The sequence below is a fragment of the Scyliorhinus canicula genome, chromosome 6 (genome assembly GCF_902713615.1).
Source record: "Scyliorhinus canicula chromosome 6, sScyCan1.1, whole genome shotgun sequence".
NCBI classification, from domain to species: Eukaryota; Metazoa; Chordata; class Chondrichthyes; order Carcharhiniformes; family Scyliorhinidae; genus Scyliorhinus; species Scyliorhinus canicula.
This window is the reverse complement of record NC_052151.1, coordinates 68,342,486-68,365,884: the sequence shown is the minus strand read 5'-3', so window position 1 is coordinate 68,365,884 and position 23,399 is coordinate 68,342,486. Positions and strand designations below refer to the sequence as shown.

At 46.9% G+C, this 23,399-nt stretch overlaps 1 protein-coding gene across 1 annotated transcript in view; it reads left to right on the top strand.

Moving 5' to 3' along the window:
• Positions 1-241: 241 nt before the first annotated feature.
• Positions 242-23,399, top strand: part of LOC119967220 (interleukin-22 receptor subunit alpha-2-like) — a 64,749-nt gene continuing 41,591 nt past the window's right edge. The window contains exon 1 of the mRNA XM_038799450.1: positions 242-441. Within this exon, the coding sequence (XP_038655378.1) occupies positions 309-441 (133 nt within the window). The 5' untranslated portion in view covers positions 242-308. The remainder of the gene's footprint in view (positions 442-23,399) is intronic.

Below are 23,399 nucleotides of genomic sequence, written 5' to 3'. Positions count from 1 at the left end.
AACAAATTAGTTTTATATGCCACCCGAAAGGTTAGTCACGCCTGGGTTTGGAAATGCCCAGTTTTAGTTAACGGTAAAACACTTACATTTTACAAAAAGTACTGATTTACCAATAAAACTACCGTGCAAGCGGGTTTGTGACTGAAACTCTACTTCTCCTTATTGTGTGGAGCAGAGAAAGCCCCGAATATACCCAACGCCAGCAGAGCCGGGAAGTGTGTGGAAACAAAAAGCGAAACTGTCCTCCCCTCGCGTCGCCGCCTCTCTCGCTACTTTTTTATTGTCTCTTGTGGAGTGGGCTGGACGGGATGTTTCCCAGTGGCTCTGTGGCCCTGACCTTGTCCCTGTGGCTGTGCTGGGTGTCCCGAGACAGGCTGCGGGTCTGCGCCGTCCCCCGGGGCAGCAACGCCAGTGAAACCAGCGACAACACCCTGAACACACGTGAGTGAAAAGCGTCCTTGTTGCGGCTTTTGGGGTTTCACGCTGCTGATTGAGTGGGGGTCATGAGTCGGGCATGTTCTAATCTAGCATTTTGATTTCTGGATCTTCCGGGATAATAATTAGCAAACAGTGGACAAGAAAATACCGGGCAGGTCGTTTTCCCAGTCGGTGTGACTGATAGTCGGTGACTCCTCACCATCCCATTTGGTTGTGAATTTGAGGTAGGGTGGGAATTCTCTACTCTGTACTGGTGAGCAGATCTCAAGCTGAAACTTTAACGTTTGAATGTAAATTCGAAGTTTAAACACTGCAAGGGAACTTTCAAGCGGTTATTGTATAGGCACATGGAGCACACCAGAAAGACAGGGAGTGGGATAGCTTGACCTTGGTTTCGGACAAGGCTCCGCACAACATCGAGGGTCGAAGGGACTGTTGGCTGTACTGTTCTATGTTCTAAGCTGGCTAAACAGGGGCAGTCAGTGAGTTGACTGCCAATCAGTTCTCAGTCACTGAATAATTGTGGACACGAATCTTAGTCAGCACTTCAGCTTGGAGATGCCTCAGTAGGGAGGGTGCATTAAATGCTAACAAAGCGGTTGCATGCAGTGGTCATGAGCATCATAGATGGATCACAGAAGGGAAATTTGATGTAGAGCCCAGAGAGGGGAAGAGCTCTTCCCCACCGTTACTTGCATTTGCTGGAGTAATCTGGAGGTAATAAGTTTTTAATCTTTTTGTCTGATGTTCAGTACGAATTAGTGCAGAAGAAAAAAACCCCCATCATTTATAAGGGAAGGGGTAAATATGTCATCTGGAGCAGTAAAATATGACAAGAACAGGCTGTGTGACAAGGCCGCAGCCTGTGGGAGGTTGTGGACAGTGAGACTGTCCAAAGCAAACCCCACCTGTGGTTGATGTCCCTTTCCCTCAAATCTCTCCAGCTCAGACTGACTGAGCTCAGAGTGTCACTGAGCGACAGTCAAACACATAAGGGAGGGGGAGCAGTATCTGGACAGTTTGCCCCAGATTTCAGTCACATCTTGCAGTGAGGAGCCGTTTCAGAAGGGGGTTAGTGTGACTGACTGACAGTGTCCGGAATAAAGTAAAGTATTGCGGATAGTGGAGATCGGAATTAAAAACAGAACGTGCTGGAAAACTCAGCAGGTCCGGCAGCACCTGTGGAGCGGGAAAGGAGTTAACGTTTCAAGTCGAATATGACATCTTCAGAATTGAAGAGAGGTAGGAATGTGACAGACTTTATGAAGTTATGATGGGGTGCATAAGGGGAGCTCAAGTGAGATGGAGAATAAAGATGTGCAGTAACAGCGGCTGGATTCCCCATCCCTGACACTGTGTTGACGCCGGAACAGGATTGGTGGATTTCCACAGCAGCAAAACTGGCGTCGCACCTGGACCGATTCTTCTACTGTTGAGGGACTAGCACCGGCGCCACGTAGAACACAATCGATTCCAATGAGAAATGGTGCCGGACTCACCGGTTTCATGATTGAAACTCAGGAGGCGGACAAGCTGCAGCCGCATGTACACACCACTCCCCACATACACCATCCCAGCCAACAAGATGGCAGCAGGGAGAGTGGCACCCCATTTCATGGACGCCGAGCTGGAGACTCTCCTGGACACAGTGGAGGAGAGAAGGATGACATTACACCCCAGCCTGGAAAGGAAGTTGCCCGTCGCTGCCATTTGTCGTGCCTGGGCGCAGTTGGCCGAGGTGGTCAGCGCCGTGGGCAACATTGCCTGGACCGGCCAGCAGTGCGGAACAAAACTGCATGTCTTCCTCGGGGTGAGCAGGCAGCACTGTGCCCCAGGTGCTAACCCCGTCCCACACGCACGTAAACACCTGGAGGGCACCTGGACCCACGCTGCACCATATGCCGGCCGTCATGGCCGGGTGCCCTGATCACTGAGGCCACCAGCTACCCACCCCCTTGGCTGTATGCGTCAGACTGTATACCACTGCTTTTTTTTCCCTTCCTCCCAGCACATAGGAGGAGGTTCTGCAGAAACTGAAAGTTCTGAAGATGGTAAATCACTTGGACCGGATAGACTACACCTCAGGGTTTTAAAAGAGATAGCTAAGGAGATTGTGGAGGCATTAGTGGTGATCTTTCAGGAATCACTGGAGGCAGGAAGGGTCCAAGAGGACTGGAAAGTGGCTAATGTAACACCGCTATTTAAGAAGGGAGGGTGGCAGAAGATGGGAAATTATACACTGGGTAGCCTGACTTCGGTCATTGGTAATATTTTAGAGTCCATTATTAATGATGAGATCGCGGAGTACAAGTGGAAGTGCAAGTTAAAATAGGACTGAGTCAGCACGGCTTTGTCAAAGGGAGGTCATGTCTGACAAATCTGTTAGAATTCTTTGAGGAGGGGGGCGGCACAGTGGTGCAGTGGTAAGCACTGCTGTCTACAGCGCTGAGGACCCAGATTCGATCCCGGCCCCGGGTCACTGTCTGTGTTGGTTTGCACATTCTCCCCATGTCTGCATGGGTTTCATCCCACACCCAAAGATGTGCAGGTTAGGTAGATTGATCACACTAAATTGCCCCTTAATTGAAAAATATATAATTGGGTACTTTAAATTTATAAAGAAAAGAAAAAAATTCTTTTGAGAGAAGGTTAGACAAAGGAGAATCAGTGGATGTGATCTATTTAGATTTCCAGAAGGCCTTTGACAAGGTGCCGCATAGGAGACTGTTAAATATGTTAAGAGCCCATGGTGTTAAGGGTAAGATCCTGGCATGGATAGAGGATTGGCTGACTGGCAGAAGGCAGAGAGTGGGGATAAAGGAGTCTTTTTCAGGATGGCAGCTGGTGACTAGTGGTGTGCCTCAGGGGTCTGTGCTGGAACCACAACTTTTCACAGTATATATTAATGATCTGGAAGATGGAACCGAAGGCACTGTTGCTATGTTTGCAGATGATTCAAAGATCTGTAGAGGGACAGATAGTATTGAGGAAGCAAGGGGGCTGCAGAAGGACTTGAATGGGCTAGGAGAGTGGGTAAGAAGTGACAGATGGAATACAATGTGGAAAAGTGTGAGGTTTGCAGGAAAGATGGAGCAAGGAAGGAATAGGCCTACTGATTAAGAACGAACATTTAAATGACGAGAGAGGATATATTAATATGTGAGCAAGCAGTAGAGACTTAGAACGAAGAATGGATTTAAGACTGTCTTGAGACTTGTGTCTCGGCTCCATAGTGGCATCTGTGAAGTGGTAGATTGTACCAATGTAGAGAATAGACAAACATGTAGTAAAGGCAGAATGGTTTCAATGAGGGATTTGAACTTCCATATAGACTGGGAAAAGCAGACTGACACATTATGTGATGAATTTCTTGAGGGTGTTCAGGACAGCTTTCTGCAACCGAATAAACAACAGGGTGCAAGCCATATAGATTTAGTAATGGGCCAGATTTAGTTTCTTGCTGAAATATTTATTTGATAGTGATCATATATGGTTGAATTCAATGTAGCATTTGAAATAGAGAAGCACAACACAGCTATTAAGTTTCTAAATTTAGGTAAGGCCGACATTGTTAAAATGAGAAAGCGACTGTCCACAATAAACTAGACAAGTCGATTGTTATGGGCCAGGACTTAGTAACTCCAAAGTATATTATGAAGTCCACCTGACCTACAACCCTGATGCTGAATTTGGCTAGGATGAGCACAAGAGCCTTCATTTCAGGTGTGAATCAACAGTCTTCTCAGACACTTTAATCAAACAAGCTTTATTCTAAGAACTTAATTAACATTTACATAAACACACAGCTAGAATTTTGTTAATCAATTACAAATATAAAGACACCCCCTAGCTACAGTAATCTATGTATAACACTTAATGAATTCCCCCTAACTGTTCCAATTCAAAAACAAAATCCCATAAACCAAAAACACTTTTCAAGAGCGTTGCCCAGCACTCTGCAATCTCACTTGAATAAGACTGGCTTTCCCTGAGATCTGACCCCCATCTCAGCAGCGGATTTAAACACTTCTGGAAAGCATACTATACCTTTTAAGTTACCAAAGCAGGTAATCAATGTTTTTTTACTGGAACAGATATTTAAAATGAAAATGGAGAGAGACAGGCCAAAACACTTATTTTCTCTGTCTGTATTCCACAGCTGCCAAAACTGAAAGCGAAAGTAAAACAAACCTCACAGCCACAGCTCAGCTCCACCCACAAAATGACATCGCTGATGCTGTGTGATAAGTCAAAAACCTTTCTTAAAGGGACACTCCCATGAGACTATCAGTGGGTAAAGTGACAGATTATAAACACTAAAGAATTTAATCTGACACAGAACCAGTTTATACTCCGAAGAAGAAAGACCTCTACTTGACAAAGATAAAGCAATCCCCAGGTTTTAAAGGAATTTTGAGAACATTGCAAATACCCTAATTATAATCTCCCAAAGTGCTTTTCATTCAAGAACTATTCCTTTAGATTGGAAAATTGTGTATGTCCGAGGATTAAAGAAAGCCAGGGAATTATAGACAAGTAACCCTAACATCAGTAGTTGACAAATTACTAGTCTGAAAAATAGGGTGATTAAGTTTCTATTGTTCAGAGGGAGCCAACATGATTTGTAAAGGGCAGGTTATACCTGATGAACATGATTGAATTTCCTGAAGAGCTGACTAGTTTAGTGGACCGGGAAGTATCTATGGATTTGATATGGATTACTTGAAGGCGTTTGTTAAAGTCCTTTGTAAAAATACTATTAGATAAAGTTGAAGCTCATGGAATTGAAAGCAAATTAGTGACTTGTTTCAGAAATTGACTGAGTGATAGGGGACAGTGAACAGAGACAATGAGTAGGTACCCTAATTGGGAGAATTAGTGGTGTCCTGCAAGGATCTGTGCTGGGGCCTCATGGGGCTGGTTTAGCACACTGGGCTAAAGAGCTGGCTTTTAATGCAGTCCAAGGCAGGCCAGCAGCACGGTTCAATTCACGTACAACCCTCCCCGAACAGGCTCTGGAATGTGGCGACTTGGGGCTTTTCACAGTAACTTCATTTGAAGCCTACTTGTGACGATAAACAATTTTCATATTCAACCATTCACCATATTTATTAACAATTTTGTTTAGAGGATAGAAGTCACATGATCAGATTTGTAGATGTTAGTGTTGTTGGATGCATAAAATTACAAAAAATATTAATTATAGAATCGCTACAGTGCAGAAGGCCATTCGGCCCATGCGTCTGCACCGACCCTCTGAAAGAGCACTCTAACCAGGTCCCCAGCCGATCCCCTGCAACTCCATAACCCCAACTAACCTGCATATGATTCTATCCCTGGGGACAAAAGGTCAATTTAACATGGCTAATCCACCTAACCTGCACATCTCTGGACTGTGGGAGGAAACCGGAGCACCCGGAGGAAACCCACGTAGTCATTGAGAGATCATGCAAACTCAAGGCCAGTCACCCAAGGCCAGAATTTAACCTTGGTCCCTGGTACTGTGAGGCAGCAGTATTAACCACTGTGCCGCCTTGCCGTAGTGATTAAATGAATGGGCAAAACTGGCAAATTAATTTCTATGAAGGCAAAACTGAGAACTTAAAAAGAATGGGAAAGAATGATTTCTAAGTGGTGACAATCTAGAAAAAGTTGAGGTCCAAAGAGACTTGGTAATCAAGATGCTTAAATCATTAAAATGACTAACGGTGGCTGCTATTTGGTGAGTGGTCACACACACAGTTGCTCTCACGAGGCTGCTTGGAATTTGGCCCTATCTGCCCAGTTTATGGGTGATTTCTTGGAGGAAATTGGAGCAGTTTGATGGAATAAAACCCCCTCGTTCGAGTAATGCCCAGTAAAAATAGCACAAAGCAGAATTCGGGCAAGTGGTCATCATCAGAAGCAAAGGCTTCCTGAGCCTCAGCGGGGGCATCGTGGCGGCAGCTTCTCCTGAACTTGTGGCCTCTCAGTGGGCGACTGAGAAGTCGGTTAGCTTCTTGATCGATGAATTTAAGAAGCAGCGGCAGGCAGTCACTGAGGATCTGGAAAAACCAATGGAGGGGGCTTTGGCCCCAGTTGGGGCGGCCATGGATCAGATGGACCAGCGGACAGAGATACAAGGGGGTGCTCTCTGACAACAATGATTGGATTGTCTTCCTGAAGGCAGAGACGGTGGTGTTGGCTGAGGAGCGGGGAGTGCTAAAGGCTAAGTTTGACGATCTGGAGAACCATTCCAGATGTTAGAACTTCAAGATCGGCGGGCTTCTGGAGGGCTCCAACTCCATGGATTATATGTCCAAGATGTTCGGAAGGTTGGCTCGGAAGCTTCCAACCCCTCCTGAGTTAGATCGGGCCCACAGATCGCTGAGGCAGTAGCCCAGACCTGGGGAGCCATGTCGGGCGATTATCTGGATAAGGAGCGGGTCCTGAAGTGGGCGGAGGACCATCGAGTCTGTAATTGGGATAGCCATGCCATCAGAATGTACCAAGATGTTGGGGCAGAGAAGGCGTGTGGGGTTTAATAAGTCCCAAGGCCATGCTCTGTAAGAGCAATGTGAGGTTTGGCGTGGTGTACCCAACTCATCTTTGGTAACTTTCAAGGACCGAGACTATTATTTCGATGTGCCGGAGGATGCAAATGGATTTGTCAAGAAGCACGGACGGGTGAACTAAAGTGCTTGAGGACAATGAAGTTTGTTGCTTGTTCATTATTAAGTTAATCTTTGTGTATATTTTGGAGGATGTTTGTAATATGGGTGAGTGCTGGGGTTGTACCTGGGCTTGTTGGTGTGTGTTTGTTTTGGATGTAGTTGAGATTTGTATATTGCGCTGTTGAGTTTTCTTTTTGGGGAAGAGGAGCTGGGTGTTTATTTCCTCTGGTGTTCTGTATTAAAGTTTGGTCGGGGCGGGGTGTTGATCGTTGATATACTGTTTTGTTGATTTTGATTTCTGCTTATGCAGGGGCCCTCATGCTAACAATATAGCTAGTTTATTTTATTTATTTTTGATAAACTTAGAGTACCCAATTTTTTGTTTCCAATTAAGGGGCAATTTAGTGTGGCCAATTAATCTAACCTGCACATCTTTGGGTTGTGGGAGTCAATGTGCAAACTCCACACAGACAGTGATCCGGGGCCGGAATCGAACCCGGGTCCTCAAAGCCATAGGCAGAAGTGCTAAGCACTGGACCACCCACAATATAGCTAGTTGACTGGAGCGGAGATGGGGAGATGTCTGTAGCTTGTTACTATGGGGGTGTTGGTTTTTTTTAAGGTAACAAGCTTAGGCTTTTTGGTTCGGTCTTGTTTGGGTTTGGGAAAGAGGGCTTGTGTTCTTCTGTTGGTTGTTTGGTTTTCAGGATGGGGTGGGATTGGAAGGGGAGAGGGTAGGGTAGAGGGAGGGGGCGACAGAAGGTGGAGAGGGGTGGGTTGCTGACGGTGACAATTCCTTTGTTTTTGGACTGGCTTTATGAGGAATGTGGCGACCATCTTGGTGGGGCAGGAGCTGGTGCGGGTGGAGGCACTGGTGGGTTACTCATGGGGGGATATGGCTGATTCAGGGACGGGAGGGGGGGGGGACCGGAAGCCCCCAATCTGTTTGATAACTTGGAATGTGAGGGAGTTAAATAGCCCAGTCACGGTCTCACCCTCCATGTTTTGGGAGGCACTGAAGGCCATGATTAGAGGAGAGATCATAGCCTACAAGGCAAGCAGAGATAGGGAAGAGAGGGTGGCCAGGCAACTACTGGTGGACTCCATTCTGGAAGTCGACAGAAAATACTCCGAGGCCCCGACCGTAGAGCTGCTGGCGGAGAGAAAAAAGCTGCAAATGGACTTTAGCCTGCTATCCACGAGGAAAGCAGTGTACCAACTCCGCAAGACACGGGGGACCTTCTACAAACACGGAGACAAGGCTGGCTGCCTATTGGCTCACCAGCTGAGAAAGCAGGCAGCCACGAGGGAAATAGCGCAGGTTAAGGATAGCAGAAGCAGACTGGTAACAGAGCCAAAGGACGTCAATCGGGCATTCGAGACCATTGTACATTGTACTGTACTACATGGAATGTATCATGTTGGTGCCCTTGTGGGCTCCGCCCCTTGAGGGGAGGTATAAAGAGCAGCTGCCCTGTAGGCAACTCTCAGTAGCAGAGCAGTCGCAGGCAGGCACTGTTCTAGTCAATTAAAGCCACAGTTTACATCAACACTCTGTCTCGCGTGAATTGATGGTCATGTTAGTTTAATCGACTACAACATCACAATGGAATCGGCCCTCAAACCTGACCGACTGGAACTCGACCCACAGGCCGCAGAGGCCAAAGGGATTTTTTCGCACTGGCTCCGCTGTTTCGAGGCCTAGCTCGCCGCCTCCTCCTCGCCTTCCGCCACCGATGATCAGAAGCTGAGCCTCCTCCACGCCCAGGTGAGCCATCGAATCTCTGTACAACTCACGGATGCCCTCGCGATGCTGAAGCGGCAATACGTAAGGCTGGTGAACGAGGTGTACGTGCGACAACCTCCTCACCACTCGCCACCAATGCCCCGGGGAATCGGTGGAGGAGTACCTACGTGACCCCAAAGTACTCGAGCGAAGCTGCAACTACCAGGCCTTCACGGCCTCTCAACATATGGATCTCGCTGTCCGGGATGCCGACGTGGCTGGAGTCAGGTCCAACTACGTGAGACAGCTCCTGCTCGAGAAAGGTGCCCTCGACCTAGAAGAGACGGTAAAGCTAGCCTCCTCCCTAGAAGTAGCGTTCCAAAGCCTCAACGCGTTCCCATCTGATCACGTGACCCCCTCGTGGACCCCCGACCAGAGAGTACCCCAGGCCTGTACCGCACGGCTGCCTGCCCAAACCGGGAGGGGCTACCCTGCTATTTCTGCGGCCAGCACCAGCACCCCAGGCAGCGCTGCCCGGCTCGGAACACGAACTGCAGCAAAAAGGAACACTCCTAAGTGAGGCTCACAGAATGCTTGACTCTATGATGCAATAAACTAATGGGGAATACATTAGAGAAAAACACAACATGTGTTATTTGAAAATGTAGGACGGATCAAAGTATTCTAATTCTTCATTACCAATCCTCACTCACATTTGATTGTGATGTAAATTAGACCCAAGCGGAGAAAACCAGTGCTGTCTGGTCTCACACCAACAGAAATACAGAAACCTGCAGTATATATCCATTGTTTAGTGTGAGCACAGACAGTTTCAGATGGGTGTCAGTGTGCAGGCAGAAACTCAACTTGGGGGATGAGCTTCCGACCTGACAACCACACTTGCTTCACTATAATTCCAGGCACCCACAAGACCATTTTAAGACCACTCATTGTGCCCCTGGGTACTTTTTTAAAAATTAGCGATCGCACATGAACTCCAATACTTTGCCACTAAACTTTGTGTCATCTACAGCAAGGTACAGCCATCAGCAAAACATTAAACAATTTGAGACTGGTATCTGTTGCATAATAATTTGACAGAGAAGTCTTTTGGAGCATTTCCTGTCTTGTGGGTGATAGTTTTGATTTTGTGGGTGCCATTTTGAGTGAATGTGATAAGTCAGTGGTGTGAGGGTTACAATCGGTGTGTTTTGCAAATGAATCAGCAGGCAATTTCTCAATGACTGGGTGGTAAAAATGGTAGAAATGATTTTAAAAATGAATGGCGGGTGAGTTTTTGAAAAACCCTTTTCCATACAATGCCTACTGGTGTAGCTGGATGCAGAGTTCTGGATGTGCTGGTCACAAATGGTTTGGAGTAAGTGAACAATGGAAATGTACAGACTATGACTAACCCTGTGTACAAGACATCTGTTCAGTTGCAACCTTCCCCTCCCGCCTACTCTCACTTGAGGTGTGGTGACCTTCAGGTTAAATCCCCACCAGTCATCTCTCCCCCTCAACGGGTAAAGCAGCCTCTGGCCATGTGGGACTATGACGACTTCGCTTTACCTTGCAGCATAATTGCACAAATTCTCTGTCACATGTGTGAGCATTGAAAATCTTTCTGCACATTTTCCATCCAGAAGGGGCTGCAAATGTCAGAGCTGTAAGGACGATTGTTAATATTGGATGAAGAAAAGTTAAAGGTTAAATTAATTACAGGTCTGCTATTTAATTCTGTGCATTCAACATAAATCCTCAACTCCGAAAGCATTACACCTGAATCTCCTTATTTTTTTTAAAGTTGTAGAAAACACTTGATCGACTTGACTTGCACTCTCGTGCTTGTTCCCCTTGCGGTTTTCCATGTGCCGACATGGAAGTGCACTTAGCAGGAAATCAGCAGTTAGTTATCCATGATTTTAGCTTGGACAGCTAAAGAATGGTGTAACGATAAAAATGACCAGAGGGTGGCAGCATTACAACACATGTATATGACTGAATAATGTTCCCAGAAGAAAATGTAATAATTTCTTATGAAATTTGCGGTTGGCTAGCAGCGATTGGGAAACGTCACTTGAAGTGATGACAGTGGATAAGTAATGACAAACATTCAAGGAGCACCCGGGAAGCTGCAACTGGCACAAAGATAAAATAGGACAGGTGGCCAATCCATGACTTACAAGGGAAATTAAAGATAGTAAAGAGAAAAATAAGCATACAAATTGGCCAAGGGAAACAACAGATCTAAACAGGTCTGAGGATTGGGAGCAGATTAGAATTCAGCAAAGGAGGACCAAGGGATTGAGTAAGAAGGGGAAAATAGAGTATGGGAGCAAGCTTGCAGGGAACATAAAAACTGACTGTAAAAGTTTCCATAACTATGTGAAGAGAAAATATTGGTGAAGACAAATGTAGGTCCCTTACAGTCAGAAACAGGGGAATATATAATGGGGAACAAAGAAATGGCTGACCAACTAAATACATATCTTGATTCCGTCTTCACAAGTGAGAACACAAATAAGATCGAGCATAGAGGCAGCACGGTAGAATAGTGGTTAGCACAGTTGCTTCACGGCTCCAAGATCCTAGGTTCAATTCCCGGCTGGGTCACTGTGCGGAGTCTGCACGTTCTCCCTGTGTCTGCTCCGGGTGCTCCGGTTTCCTCCCACACTCGTGCGGGTTAGGTGGATTGACCATGCTAAATTGCCCTTAGTGTCCAAAACATGTTAAGTGGGGTTACTGGGTTACAGGGATGGGTAGATACATGGGCTTCAGTAGGATGCTCTTTCTAAGCTCCGGTGCAGACCCGATGGGCCAAATGGCCTCTTTCTGCACTGTAAATTCTATGATTCTATGAAGATACCAGAAATGTTGGGAAGTGCAGGGTTTGAGAGGGAGGAACTGAAGGTGATCAATAGCAGTGGAAAAATGGTGTTGGGGAAATTGATGGGATTGAAAGCCAATAAATCCCCGGGACCTGATAATCTACATTCCAGAGTACTTAAGGAAGTGGCTCTAGAAATAGTGGATGCATTGGTGGTGGTCTTCCAACATTCCATAGACGCTGGAACAGTTCCTACAGATTGGAGGGTAGCTAATGTAATTCCACAATTTAACAAGGGAGGTAGAGAGAAAACAGGGAATTATTGACCAGTAAGCCTAATGTTGGTCATAGGGAAAATTTTAGAATTCATAATCAAAGATTTTATAGTAGAGCACTTTGAAAACAGTGGCAGGATCCCCAGCAGCTGCTCTAGCTCCGAAACCCAGGCTTCCAGGAACTGTAGCTGGAGACATTTCCTGCACACATGCTGTCCCGGGCACTAGGAATGTCCCTGGCTTCCCACGTGGAGCAAGAGGAGTAAACCAAGGCTTTGAGCTCCCCTGCCATTACTTACTCCTTAAATTAAACCTTTGGAAGATGTTTGATGTTGGATTATATCCATTTCTCTTGTGTCCCCTCTTTCCTGGCCCTCGTTACTACCAAGTATAGCCCTTAAAGATTAGAAACCACAAAAAGTATTTCAAACTACAAGTGATAAAAGGGAAAATCATGCTTGACATATCTACTGGAATTTGTTTGAGGATGTAACCCGTAGAGTTGATCAGGGGGGCCAGTGGATGTGGTTTATTGACCAAGTCCCACATAAGACATTTGCATGTAAAATTAAAGCTAACGGGATTAGGGGTAGTGTATTGAGACAGATAGAAAACTGGAGCAGACAGGAAAAAAAGAGTAGGAATAAATGTGTGTTTTTCCAAATGGCAGGCAGTGACTAGTGGGGCACCACAGGGATTGGTGCTCGGACCCCAGCTCTTCACAATATATATTAATGATTTAGATGATGGAATATCTCAAAATTAGCAGGTGACACAAAGCTGGGTGGGAGGGTGAGCTGTGAGGAGGATGTAGAGATCCTTCAGTGAGATTTGGACAAGTTGAGTGAGTGGGCAGTTGCAGCATAACTTGGATAAATGCAAAGTTATCCACTTTGGTAGCAAAAACGGGAAGGCAGACTATTATCTCAATGGTCATACATTAGGAGAGGGAATGTGCAACAAGACCTGGGTACTCTTGTACACCAGTCGCTGAAGGTAAGCATGCAGGTGCAGCAGATGGTAAAGAAACAAATAGTACGCTGGCCTTCACAGCGAGAGGATTCAATGCAGGATCATGGATGTCTTGCTGCAATTATACAGGGCCTTGGTGAGGCCACAGCTGGAATATTGTGTGCAGTTTTGATCTCCTTATCTGAGGAATGGATGATCTTGCTCTAGAGGAAGTGCAGTGAAGGTTTATTGATTTATTGTCACATGTACCGAAGTACAGCGGAAAAAAAATTTCTGCAGCCAAGGGAACGTACACAGACAGACAAAAAGAATAATTGACAGAGTACATTGACAAATGGTACATCGACAAATAGTGATTGGCTACAGTGTGGAACAAGGGGCCAAATACAGCAAATACATGAGCAAAAGCAGCATAGGGCATCGTGAATAGTGTTCTTACAGGGAACAGATCAGTCCGAGGGAGAGTCATTGAGGAGTCTAGTAGCTGTGGGGAAGAAGCTGTTCCTATGTCTGGATGTACCAGACTGCTTCCTCGGGTGGCAGGACTGATGTTTGAGATGAGACCTAGTTGGTTAGGATTGTATTTGCTGGAGTTCAGAAGAATGAGGGGGGGTGGAATCTTATAGAAACTTGTACTATTCTAACAGGACTAGACAGGGTAGTTGCAAAAAGGATGTTCCTGATGGTAGGAATGTCCAAAACCAGGGGTCACAGTCTGAGGATACGGGGTAGACCATTTAGGACAGAGGTGAGGAGAAATCTTTCACCCAGAGAGTAGTCGGCCTGTGGACTACAGAACATATTTGAGGTTAAAATATTGATTGTTTTCAAGGAGTAGTTAGATATAGCACTTGGAGCTGAAGGGATCAAAGGATATTGGGGGGAAGGCAGGATCAGGCTATTGAGTTGGATGATCAGCCACGATCACGATGAATGGTGGAGCAGGCTCAAAGGGCCGAATGGCCTCCTGCTTCCATTTCCTATGTTTCTATGAGCAGATGTTTTAAATTGTAATTGGTAACAGAGAGTCGCAATGACTGTTCAGGTCAGCGTGAAACATTTGTTCTTCACAGTTCTTTTTTTTTTAAATTTAGAGTATCCAATTATTTTGTTCCAATTAAGGGGCAATTTAGTGTGGCCAATCCACCTACCCTGCACATCTTTGGGTTGTGGGGGTAAAACTCATGCAAACACTGGGACAATGTGCAAACTCCACACGGACAGTGACCCGGGGCTGGGATTTGAACCTGTGTCCTCAGCAGTGTAGGCAACTGTGCTAACCACTGCACCACCGTGCTGCCCGTTTCTTCACAGTTCTAAGAAGTTTCCAACCATATTTCTTCACACTTTCTTTGCGGTAGCAGTGGTACTCGCTGAGCAGGTAAACCTCTGTTGAAACTGATGCCGCCCATGAGTGTAAACCTGCTTCCGTCAGTAAGATGCATTAACCAAGAGATGACAGGAAGGCTGGGAGGCACTGCTGCCGGAAGTCTGTGGTTGATGTTGCTGTGCTGAACGAATGTGGTTAAAATGAGCAAATCGTGTATCGGCATGTGCTCTCCAAAAGAACAAAATAGAGAAGTAGAAATGCCGTTGGCTGTGAAAGGGGTGAGCAGCAGAAACGACTGTGAACTGGTAGGTGCCAGAGTGAGGGTTGTCGGTAATCGAGCCTGGGGTGCATCTTCTTAAAAGCATCAAGTTAGGGATGCAAATTGAATGTCCCAACGAAGCTCACCGTGAGGCCTCAGGACCATTGTCCTTTTCCAACATAGTCCCACGGGATTGGTTAGGGCCAGGGCGCATTGCGGGGTGGTGACAGTGTTACTGCCTTTTCGCCTCACTCCATTTCAATGGAAAAGTAAATGATTTGCCTTCTTGTCAGAGGCCTCTGCAGACCCAGAAAGATTAGGCGAGGAATGCACAGAGCTCCTTTGGGTTCTATTTTTGGGAGCGATTCTGGACACTGGAGTATAGAAGGTTATAAGGTGGTTTGATTATGATTTTTAAGACTCTGAATTGATCGGGTAGACGGAGAGTAATATTTGGTGGGTTTTGTGTAGACCTAAAATCAGAGCCAGATCATTCAGGAGTGATGTTGGAAAACAAAGATTTACGCAGAGAGTAGTAGAGAATGCACTCACAAAGAAAATGTTCTAGCTCAATTAATGATTTCAACTCTGTAATTGATGTACTTTTCCCAGTCCTTGAGGGCCTTCATGCAGCACCATCAATGTGCAAACTCCACACGGACATAGCTCCATATGGTATAGCTGGCTATAGTCTAGGCTGACTGGCGGACAGGCCAGAACAGCACTGGAGGAGTGGCAGTGGTGTGAGCACAAATGCTCTCTTGCGAGAGGGCAGCAGATTGTGGATGAGAGACAGTAAACCAGATCACCTAGTACTCTGCTGCAGCTCAATGCTGTGTGGTCCTGCGTGCTCAACTCAGCACCGAGACCCACATCCACAATGACATTGTCATGACCCTGTATAAAGCAGACACAGACTGGATAGCAGCAGACACGGACTGGATAGCTACAGACACAGGCTGGATAGCAGCACACACGGACTGGATAGCAGCAGACACAGACTGGATAGCAGCAGACACGGGCTGGATAGCAGCAGACACAGACTGGATAGCAGCAGACACAGGCTGGATATCAGTAGACACAGACTGGATAGCAGCAGACACGGGCTGGATAGCAGCAGACATGGACTGGATAGCTACAGACACAGGCTGGATAGCAGCACACACGGACTGGATAGCTACAGACACAGGCTGGATAGCAGCAGACACGGACTGGATAGCAGCAGACACAGGCTGGATAGCAGCAGACACAGGCTGGATAGCAGCAGACACAGGCTGGATAGCAGCAGACACAGGCTGGATAGCAGCAGACACGGACTGGATAGCAGCAGACACAGGCTGGATAGCAGCAGACACAGGCGTGGTAGCAGCAGACACAGACTGGATAGCAGCAGACACAGACTGGATAGCAGCAGACACAGGCTGGATAGCAGCAGACACAGGCTGGATAGCAGCAGACAGACTGGATAGCAGCAGACACAGGCTGGATAGCAGCAGACAGACTGGATAGCAGCAGACACAGGCTGGATAGCAGCAGACACAGGCTGGATAGCAGCAGACAGTCTGGATAGCAGCAGACACAGACTGGATAGCAGCAGACACGGGCTGGATAGCAGCAGACACAGGCTGGATAGCAGCAGACACAGACTGGATAGCAGCAGACACGGGCTGGATAGCAGCAGACACAGGCTGGATAGCTACAGACACGGGCTGGATAGCAGCAGACACAGGCTGGATAGCAGCAGACACAGACTGGATAGCAGCACACACGGACTGGATAGCTACAGACACAGACTGGATAGCAGCAGACAGTCTGGATAGCAGCAGACATGGACTGGATAGCAGCAGACAGGATAGCAGCAGACACGGACTGGATAGCAGCAGACACAGGCTGGATAGCAGCAGACACAGGCTGGATGGCAGCAGACACGGACTGGATAGCAGCAGACACAGACTGGATAGCAGCAGACAGACTGGATAGCAGCAGACAGACTGGATAGCAGCAGACACAGGCTGGATAGCAGCAGACAGACTGGATAGCAGCAGACACAGACTGGATAGCAGCAGACAGACTGGATAGCAGCAGACACAGGCTGGATAGCAGCAGACACAGGCTGGATAGCTACAGACACAGGCTGGATAGCAGCACACACGGACTGGATAGCTACAGACACAGACTGGATAGCAGCAGACACAGGCTGGATAGCAGCAGACACAGGCTGGATAGCAGCAGACAGACTGGATAGCAGCAGACACAGGCTGGATAGCAGCAGACACAGGCTGGATAGCAGCAGACAGTCTGGATAGCAGCAGACACAGACTGGATAGCAGCAGACACGGGCTGGATAGCAGCAGACACAGGCTGGATAGCAGCAGACACAGGCTGGATAGCAGCAGACACAGGCTGGATGGCAGCAGACACAGGCTGGATAGCAGCAGACACAGACTGGATAGCAGCAGACACGGGCTGGATAGCAGCAGACACAGGCTGGATAGCTACAGACACGGGCTGGATAGCAGCAGACACAGGCTGGATAGCAGCAGACACAGACTGGATAGCAGCACACACGGACTGGATAGCTACAGACACAGACTGGATAGCAGCAGACAGTCTGGATAGCAGCAGACATGGACTGGATAGCAGCAGACAGGATAGCAGCAGACACGGACTGGATAGCAGCAGACACAGGCTGGATAGCAGCAGACACAGGCTGGATGGCAGCAGACACGGACTGGATAGCAGCAGACACAGACTGGATAGCAGCAGACAGACTGGATAGCAGCAGACAGACTGGATAGCAGCAGACACAGGCTGGATAGCAGCAGACAGACTGGATAGCAGCAGACACAGACTGGATAGCAGCAGACAGACTGGATAGCAGCAGACACAGGCTGGATAGCAGCAGACACAGGCTGGATAGCAGCAGACACAGGCTGGATAGCAGCAGACACGGACTGGATAGCTACAGACACAGGCTGGATAGCAGCAGACACAGGCTGGATAGCAGCAGACACAGGCTGGATAGCAGCAGACACAGGCTGGATAGCAGCAGACACAGGCTGGATAGCAGCAGACACAGACTGGATAGCAGCAGACACGGGCTGGATAGCAGCAGACACAGACTGGATAGCAGCAGACACAGACTGGATAGCAGCAGACAGACTGGATAGCAGCAGACACAGGCTGGATAGCAGCAGACACAGGCTGGATAGCAGCAGACAGACTGGGTAGCAGCAGACACAGGCTGGGTAGCAGCAGACACAGGCTGGATAGCAGCAGACACAGGCTGGATAGCAGCAGACACAGGCTGGATAGCAGCAGACACAGGCTGGATAGCAGCAGACAGACTGGATAGCAGCAGACACAGGCTGGATAGCAGCAGACACAGACTGGATAGCAGCAGACAGACTGGATGGCAGCAGACACAGGCTGGATAGCAGCAGACACAGGCTGGATAGCAGCAGACACAGGATGGATAGCAGCAGACACAGGCTGGATAGCAGCAGACAGACTGGATAGCAGCAGACACAGGCTGGATAGCTGCAGACAGACTGGATAGCAGCAGACACAGACTGGATAGCAGCAGACACAGGCTGGATAGCAGCAGACACAGGCTGGATAGCAGCAGACAGACTGGATAGCAGCAGACACAGGCTGGATAGCAGCAGACACAGACTGGATAGCAGCAGACAGTCTGGATAGCAGCAGACACAGGCTGGATAGCTGCAGACACAGACTGGATAGCAGCAGACACGGGCTGGATAGCAGCAGACACAGACTGGGTAGCAGCAGACACAGACTGGATAGCAGCAGACAGACTGGATAGCAGCAGACACAGGCTGGATAGCTGCAGACACAGACTGGATAGCAGCAGACACAGGCTGGATAGCAGCAGACACAGGCTGGATAGCAGCAGACACAGGCTGGATAGCAGCAGACACAGGCTGGATAGCAGCAGACAGGCTGGATAGCAGCAGACACAGGCTGGATAGCAGCAGACACAGGCTGGATAGCAGCAGACACAGACTGGATAGCAGCAGACACAGGATGGATATGTAGGTTTTCAGCAGGTCGCTGGCAGAAGTGAATGGTGCAGTGTACATTCTACCCCACAGTTTGGCTTCAGAAGATATTGCTGCTTCTGAGATATGCAACAGGGTCCTGCTGGCAGTATGGTCTCAGGAGCTCTCGAGGCAAAGGGAAAATGCCATTCGCTGAGCAAGTTACCACAGCCAGCAGTCTAACAGAGTAGATGGAGCTACCCCGGGAAACACTAGATTAGTGTCCTGGGCTTGGGCTTTGACTTAATGTAAGTCTGTAATTGAATGGATAAGATTTTCTTTCAAGTGCATTTGTGCAACAGTCAGTTGGTGTCAGATAAATCTGGGAGCACGGTAGCATAGTGGTTAGCACAGTTGCTTCACAGCTCCAGGATCCCAGGTTCGATTCCCGGCTTGGGTCACTATCTGTGGGGAGTCTGCACGTTCTCCCCGTGGCTGTGCGGGTTTGCTCCGGCTGCTCCAGTTTCCTCCCACAGTCCAAAGATGTGCAGGTTAGATGGATTGGCCATTCTAAATTGCCCTTTGTGTCCAAAAAGGTTAGGTGGGGTTACTGGGTTAAGGGAATAAAGGGAGATTGGGTTGTGCCGTGGGGCTTATATAGGTTGCGCTTTCCAAAGGGCGGTGCAGACTCGATGGGCTGAATGGCCTCCTTCTACACTGTAAATTCTATGAAATCTATGAACTGTTCAGTGTTGCATTGCTTTGACTTATCTTGGCGTTACTTTGTATACCGTCCACATGTATGGAATGATTTGTCTGAGCTGCTCGCAGAATAATACTTTTCATGTACCTGGGTACACGTGACAATAAACAAATACAATCCGATCCACACATTCAACAGTTTGAGGCAAGATGGCGGCTGTTGCTGCAGGTACACAAATCGTCAGTGGCAACTGTCCCTTGATTGGATGATACTCAGGCTCTCAAGTTTCTGCCACGAGTTTCTGCCACTTTGTGGTCGTGTGACTGAACAGACCATTCTCGACGCCAGATCTTGGGGTACATGTGTTAGGACATCTTGTAATCTGTACTGGGAACTGGAGTGCATGATCGTACTCCTTTTCTTCCTTCTCTGCCTCATTATTAAGACATTTAGACTCAGCACAGTGCACAATTCAGCAGTTAAACAAAATCTCACTGATAAATGCCCTTGACTTGACACTAAAAGGTGGCGTGGTAGCACAGTGGTTAGCACTGTTGCTTCAGGATCCAATTCCCGGCTTGGATCACTGCCTGTGTGGAGTCTGCACGTTCTCCCCGTGTGTGCGTGGGTTTCCACCGGGTGCTCCGGTTTCCTCCCACAGTCCAAAAATGTGCAGGTTAGGTGGATTGGCCATGATAAATTGCCCTTAGTGTCCAAAACGGTTAGATGGGATTACGGGGTTAGGGTGGAGGCGTGGGCTTAAGTAGGGTGCTCTTTCTAAATGCCAGTGCAGATTCGATGGGCCGAATGGCCTTTATGCACTGTAAATTCTATTTTACTGAGAAACACTGAATGAAGCACCTTGTTGTGCTTCATTTGAGAATGCTGCTCAATGACATTTCACACCCAAAAGTGAAAGTGTTCCATTGCACAGAAGGGAAATTCTTTGCCTTACAAAGCTCATTTCAATAAAAATTAGTCTTGGTGTAATAGAAGTGAAATAGACTGACTGACATCCTCCTTCCCACTCCTTGTCCCTCAGTAGCAAAAATCTGTCATCCAACAGCCTGCAACCTCCAGTGCCTTTAAAGAAGGTCAAGTATTTATTACAGTATTACTCATTCTAAAATAGAGAAAATCAGTTTTACAACATTATGACCTATTTCTGTCCCCAAATGGTACCATGCACCCACAAAGTGGAACGTGCTTCCTGTATGAATGAACAGTTAAATATGGTCAAAAACAAGCCAAGAGTGGATTGGATAACACGTCTCCATCTTAAGTTTCAAGTTCATATTGATTTTCATACAAGGTTGAGGAAGATTGATCAGAAAATCTACTTTAGTTAATCATTAGAATGTTATGGCCATCACTACATTATACATTACTGAATCATTACTTGTTTTGGGTCTCTTTTAAATTACCATTAAGAGATAATGTAATTTTTGTTGTATCTGTTTCCTTTATTTCCCTTTATTGCACTAATAAACAAACAAGGGCAGCACAGTGGTTAGCACTGCAGCCTCACAGCGCCAGTGACCCGGGTTCAATTCCAGCCTTGGGTTACTGTCTGTGTGGAGTTTGTACTTTCTTCCTGTGTCTGCGTGGATTTTCTCCGGGTGCTCCGGTTTCCTCCCTCAGACCAAAGATGTGCAGGTTAGATGGATTAGCCATGATAAATTGCCCATTAGTGTCCAAAAGGTTAGGTGAGGTTATGAAGAAAGGGCAGGGGAGTGGGCCTAGGTAATGGGCTATTTCAGAGGGTCGGTGCAGACTCGATGGGCTGAATGGATGCGCTGTATGTATTCGATGATTCAATAGTCCCAATTTTAACATGCAGTATCTGCGAGAATAGAACTGTGGGACTCGGACAATGTTTACAGGCATATTTGGGGTGATGTGTAGGATCCTTGCTGCAGGAAGGTCAAAGTCTCATAAATATTCCAAATTCAGAGTCCAGTAACATCTTTCATCAGCAAATGCCGACACATGGACAGTACTGCGGGAACAACACTTATGACTGTTAACGGCACGGTGCAAGAATCATGGGTTTAAGCCGGGAGAGATGGATAGTGTATAAAGGAGGTGGAGGGAAGTGGGGCTAGCCAAGGTGAGAGATCTGTATTTGGAGGAAGGGTTCGCCAGTCTGGAGGAGCTAAGGGGGAGGGTAGAGCTGCCGAGGAGGAGTGAGTTCAGGTATCTGAAGGTTAGGGACTTTGCGCGAAAGGTCTGGAAGAGGCTCCCTAGATTCCCGGGATACTCCTTGCTGGAGCAACTGCTGCTTCCGGGTGTGGAAGGGGAGGGAAGAATTGAGGATATATATAAGTGGCTGCGGGAGCAGGGAGGCGAACGGGTGGTGAAAATCAAGGAGAAATGGGAAGTGGAGTTGGGAGGGGAGATTATTTGGGGAGTATGGAGTGAGGCACTGCGAAGGGTAAACGGGACCTCCTCCTATGCAAGGATGAGCCTGGGGCAGTTTAAGGTGGTGCATATGACTCAGGCGAGAATGAGTGGGTTCTTTCAGGGTTAGCAGATGAGTGTTTAACTAAACCTTAACACTAAAGAAAATGTAAGTCAAACCTGCAGAAGCTTTGTTTGATATTTGCTTTCAAAACATTGGGGTGATGATGAATTTGAAATTCCATTTGTTTCTCTATTCAATCTTGTGAGCCATTCAGTTTGGGAGGCAGATTTTATACAATACAATTGAGATGAATCTGGTTAATTTTCTCTGCAGTTAAGAAATAATAACAACCATAATGTTGTGCCATCGTTGTTCCTTTATGTCTTTTTAAACTCGCATCTACATTTCAAATATTAAGGGGTACTTTGCTTAATTCAGATACTCCTAATTATTTTTCTGTCTGGCTCAACCCGGATGACAGATCTTGTGGGGAGCTTATTGTGTCGATCACTGAACTGGGGACGGGGCCAGACTGCAGTTGGCAGCAGGAACTGTGTTTTCTGTATAAAAAGTCAAACCAGCAACCGGTCTTGGTACATAAATCAGGTTGATGTTTTTGTAGGGTAGAGGATAGATATCCTACTTCAAAATGCAAAGAGAAAAGGCTGGAGCAAATTTACCGTCCTTCAGGAAGTATTGTATTTGTCTTATTTGGCAAGCTATGGCAATTTTAATGACTATTTCCAAACTATTGCATATTTTCTTTAAACAAACAAAGAAAATACTGGCAATGAATAGCAAGTCAGTCAGTGTCTGAAAGCAAAAGCACATGTTCATTATTTTGCATGAGACCATGATGAGAACCCATGAAGTGCTAACATTTCAACTTGCCTTTCTCTTTCATACCTCTTTGCATTTCTAGTATTTCTCTCTGAATTTGCTATTTCTAGCATTGCAGCTTGGTTTCCCCAATCTGACCTTGCTGCAATGAATAGCCTGTGTTAACACACTGTAGTGATCATTTGTCAGAAAAACTGCAGGGAGAATGAGAAAGCCAGAAATAAAAGCTGTTTTAGAACTTTTAAGATTTCACGGTAAAATTGTTATTGTCAAGATGCCATCCAAAATAGAATGATACAATCACCACAGTGCAGAAGGAGGCCATTCGTCCCATCAAGTCTGCACTGGCTCTCTGAAAAAACACCTCACCTATGCCCATTCCTTCATCCTATCCCCATAACCCCACCTATCCCTTTGGACACTAAGGGGCAATCTAACATGGCCAATCCACCTAACCTGCACATCTTTGTACTGTAGGAGGAAACCGGAGCACCCGGAAGAAATCCTGGCAGACACGGGGAGAAAGTACAAATTCCACACAGACACCCAAGGCCTGAATTGAACCTGGGTCCCTTGCGCTATGAGGCAGCAATGCTAACCACTGTGCTACCGTGCCATTTTTGATTCATTCCTATATCCTTTGGTGTAGTTAAGAGTTCAATTTCAACAGGAAGTATTTTGTCACATTAACACTACGATCCAAAAATAAGTTCCTAAACTTTGGCAAAGCTTGGCAATTGTTTCTCAGTTGTTGAAAACTTTGATGGAAAGGAAAATAGTGGGTGGTGTAATATGGGACACCAACTGACAATGCGCAAGGTTTGAACGACTGACCAGGTCAATTTCACTCCTTGAATTCAATTAAATATTTTCAGGCATGTTTAATAGAACATGTAAGTAAATGAGTGATAAATAAATATGGATCTCCCCATGTTTGATAAAATTAACGTTTGTTATTCAGTTACGAC